The sequence below is a fragment of the Penaeus monodon genome, chromosome 35 (genome assembly GCF_015228065.2).
Source record: "Penaeus monodon isolate SGIC_2016 chromosome 35, NSTDA_Pmon_1, whole genome shotgun sequence".
NCBI classification, from domain to species: Eukaryota; Metazoa; Arthropoda; class Malacostraca; order Decapoda; family Penaeidae; genus Penaeus; species Penaeus monodon.
The window spans coordinates 28,587,184-28,591,134 of record NC_051420.1 but is presented as its reverse complement, the minus strand read 5'-3'; the positions used below and the strand labels follow the sequence as shown (position 1 = coordinate 28,591,134).

Here is a 3,951-nt window from a genome sequence, read left to right as displayed (position 1 = left end):
GACTTGATCTTCCAATCATTATTCATCATATTCGGTGTATGTTCTCATTGTGAGAAAAAGGTTTGAATAACAGTCTTTGTTGTAGAGGAGTCACAGCAAGATTATTATAAATGTTTGATGATAAGAACTATAAAAATGATATCATCGTCATTATTGCTAACCACATCAATGATGATGATGATGATGATAATTATAATAAAAATAATAATAAATAATAATAACAACAACAACAACAACAATAATAATAATAATAATAATAATAATAATAATGATAATAATAAAATAATAATAATAATAATAATAATAATAACAATGATAACAATAACTATTAATACTGAAGTCAACCATCATCATCAAACAAATATCTTCGAATATAAGAATTTGTAAAACACAGGAAGATCATAATTTGTGAAATGAATAAATAAATAATAAAAAAATACTGATATTCATAATAATAAATGAAAGAGATGACACAAAATAACTAAATCACCTGGCGCTTTGAAGCAACCGTCCCCTTCAGTCCACTTCACACCTTGATTGATTGATTGACAGATTGACAATATTCCTTTGGCACGATAGCTTGCTTGTCTGGGATGACTAAGTATGTATAACCGTAAGTACATGTCCATTGTTGTTTTGGGGGGAGGGGTTACTTAATGCTTTCCTGGTATTGGTCATATATTTTTTTCTAATATCAAACCATGAATTAAGGGGGAAAATAAAAGAAAAAAAAAGTTTGAGTACTGAAAAGCAAAAAGTTATTGAATACTGGAGAGTATGTCCGTAGAGTTACTGCCTTCATTGAATATCCATACGTCTTCATATGAGATATACGAAATGCCCTTAGGTATTCTAGGGAAACCACTTTTGATAATGGCCTTTCAAAAGTTCTTTTCTTACTTTCTTCTTTTAAAGTAAACTAAACATTTACCTCTAAAAGTAAATAAAAAGTACCCCAGAATAGAAACGTACAGTCATAGTACGTTGCTTTGGCAATGAATGATAGATATAGAACACACTTTTCTCGAGTCCTTTACCGTCTCCGAAAGTGGGAGAGGTAAACAAGGAAAAATGGCGTTTTCACCTTAGAGTCAGAGAAAAAATATTTTCCTCCTAAAGTGTGTCCTACCACTGACATACTAACTCACTAAAAGGCACTTCCGTTTGCCTGGATCATCCTTCTTCTTGTGCTCCGACCTTCCAGTTCCATTATCACATGATTGTCACATCACATGGGAGTTTAAAGCAGGCAAAAGGTCAAAGTCTTGCTTATCCTCTATACGGGCATTTATCACATCAGATTATTGTGTGTGAATTTTCATCCCTGTCGCGAGAGAGGGAATTCACTAAATCCTGCAAAATACTTTCATAAAGGCCTAAAATATAAAAACTTACAAATGTTACATCACATTATTGAGCATCATTGTGTGATTCTCTTGTTCACATCACTCTGTCAACACTCTTATCGCCTTGTGCAAATGATATGTTATCACTGTCACTTCAGTCACTTTTCTGAAACTGACAAGGAATTAGACACATGGTAGCGTTCACACAATGTGTAGTAAATGACACCTTTACCAATATACGCGCACGAAACTTCCTATATTCCAGCACAACCGAATTTACGACACACATTTTCCATCCTCATTCGTCAAGCAGTCTGAAAGCTATTCCAAATAAGTCTTCTAACTTATTCTCACAGTCTCTCCAACGACCTTCTGCACATACCCACACACAGCACCATTTGCCAAACTGCTTTTCCCCGATGCGTTAGCTTTAAGTATTTTTGGCATGTTCACTTTGATTACGGCACCTCAGCAACACCGCTCCTTAAGTACTTCGTGTCATCGAAGTTTTGGCGAAGATCCTCAGCTCAGGCGTTGAGTTCAAGGTATCTGAGATCGGGCTTAAAACCGCCCCCCGAAAGGACACTAAGGGATATCAGGAGGGACAGTTTTCCAAGTGGCTTGTCTATGAATAAGCCAGGTGAATTGTTCACCGTTAACTGTAAGACTCGAGTGAATCATGCTGTTTTCAGACCACGTCACCTCTCGCGTTTGGGTCTTCATTCACGATCAGTAACAACACTCAAATTGAGCCTCACGATCTTCTGAAAAAAGCAAACCTAAGTCCCTTTCAGAAAGAGAAAAGCTCGGCGTCTGCCCGAAGGCCTACTGGCAGCCCCCTCACACCAGGTGGCCCCGGTGCTCCAGCGGGATGCCGGACGTTATCTGCTGCGGGTCGGGAGCGAAGGTGGATAGCATGGGGGCGTGGGTGCGCGTCGGCGACTGCGGCTTGTTGCTGTACTGGCTCCCGACCGTGCCTGCGCCGCCTGTGCCCCCGGGGATGTTCATGGACCCGTTGCGAATGTAGTCCTTCGGGAAGTGGAGCTTAGACGGGGGGTTCCGCCGAAGGGACCCGTTGTTCTGGGCATGGCTGTGGGCGGTGAGGATGTGCTGGGTGGGCGGCTGGTAGGTGTTGTAGCGGTGGGTGGGCGGCGGGTAGTGGCTGTCTGCGGGGTTGATGTTGTAGTGGTCGGGCGCCGGGTTCCGTCTGCCCAGGGTGCCGTAGCCGCCGGTGTGGTCTGAGGGTGGGAGGAGAGAAGGGATGGGTAAAATAAATAATGTCTAAGTTACAGAAAAAAGACGCAATACTTCAACAAGTATGAACTACCTCATGGTTATCATTTCCTTATTAATTCTTCTCATTAATACCATTACCATTACTACTATAGCTATTACATTATAAATAATGCTGTTACCATTATTACTATAACTATTCATCTGTTATTTTCATCATTATTACTAATATCATCAACTTCATCACTATCGTCATCATTATCAGACTTACCTATATTATACTGGTTCCTGATCATCTCATCATAACCGTCTTCAATGTTGAGGTCATTGTGAGAGGGGGGAGGCGGAAGGATGTGGGGAGGGGGTCTCGTGGCGTACTGGGAGGGGGGCTCGAGTTGCTCTATCAAGTAGGTGCTCGTGGCGTTCGCCCTCGACGCCTCGGCCTCGTACTCGTCGGTCGAGTCCTGGAGGGGGAGGGAGAGAAAAGGGAGAACGTGGTGAGGGGGTGTATTTCAGGGAGGGTGGGAGGAGAGAGAGAGAGAGAGAGAGAGAGAGAGAGAGAGAGAGAGAGAGAGAGAGAGAGAGAGAGAGAGAGAGAGAGAGAGAGAGAGAGAGTTGAAGGAGGACTCGTGGTGAAGTTTTGTGATGATTTTGTTTTGGCTTGTGATGATTCCAAGGTGTAGCGAAAGTTGAAGAGGAGGGGCTTAATGATGAAAAGTGTGATGATTGAAGAGGCGCACCGAAAGTGGGAAGAGAGGAATGTTGAGAGATGAAAGATGTGTTCCTGTGACGAAGCGAGATAATGTTTTGAAATTCTGATGTTTTGAAGTAAAATTAAGGGTTTTCGTATAATGAAAAATATACATGTAGTGATGGAAATGGGTATTGTTTATGATTGACGATGCGGCGTAAGTGATGAAGGGTTGAATTTGATGATGATTTTAGGTGAAGGTGTTGGATGGTGTTGAATAATGTGCAATAATTCGTCAGTAATGCTAGTAAAAGGCATGTTGAATGTTGATAAAGGAGGCGACAAGGGAAATTAAATGGAAGATGAGGAAACACAATGAAAAAGAAAAAAAGAAGAAGAAAAAGGAAGATGAAGAAACAGAATCATCGCTCCTTGCAGAATTTTCTCGAAATAATAATTTGTGTAAAGAAGAAACGAAATGGCTGAGATGCCAAATAGTTTGAACAGGTTTCTCTTAGAATAGGGTTATCAATTTTACATTATTCTGCATGTTTCCATTAACTATTTGCATCTCAGCATTTCGTCTTTTTCAAATTATTATTTCGAGAAAATTCTGCAAGGAGCGATGATTCTGTTTCTTCATCTTCCTTTTTCTTCTTCTTTTTTTCTTTTTCATTGTGT

The 3,951-nt window shown here is 40.6% G+C and overlaps 1 protein-coding gene across 1 annotated transcript; it reads right to left on the bottom strand.

Moving 5' to 3' along the window:
• Window positions 1–900: 900 nt before the first annotated feature.
• On the bottom strand, window positions 901–3,095 carry LOC119595158. Its single transcript, XM_037944328.1, has 2 exons — window positions 2,851–3,095; window positions 901–2,584 (listed from the first exon to the last, which is right to left on the bottom strand). The coding sequence occupies exons 1-2, from the start codon at window positions 2,873–2,875 to the stop codon at window positions 2,187–2,189; spliced, it is 423 nt and encodes a 140-aa protein (XP_037800256.1). The 5' UTR covers window positions 2,876–3,095; the 3' UTR covers window positions 901–2,186.
• Window positions 3,096–3,951: the final 856 nt, after the last annotated feature.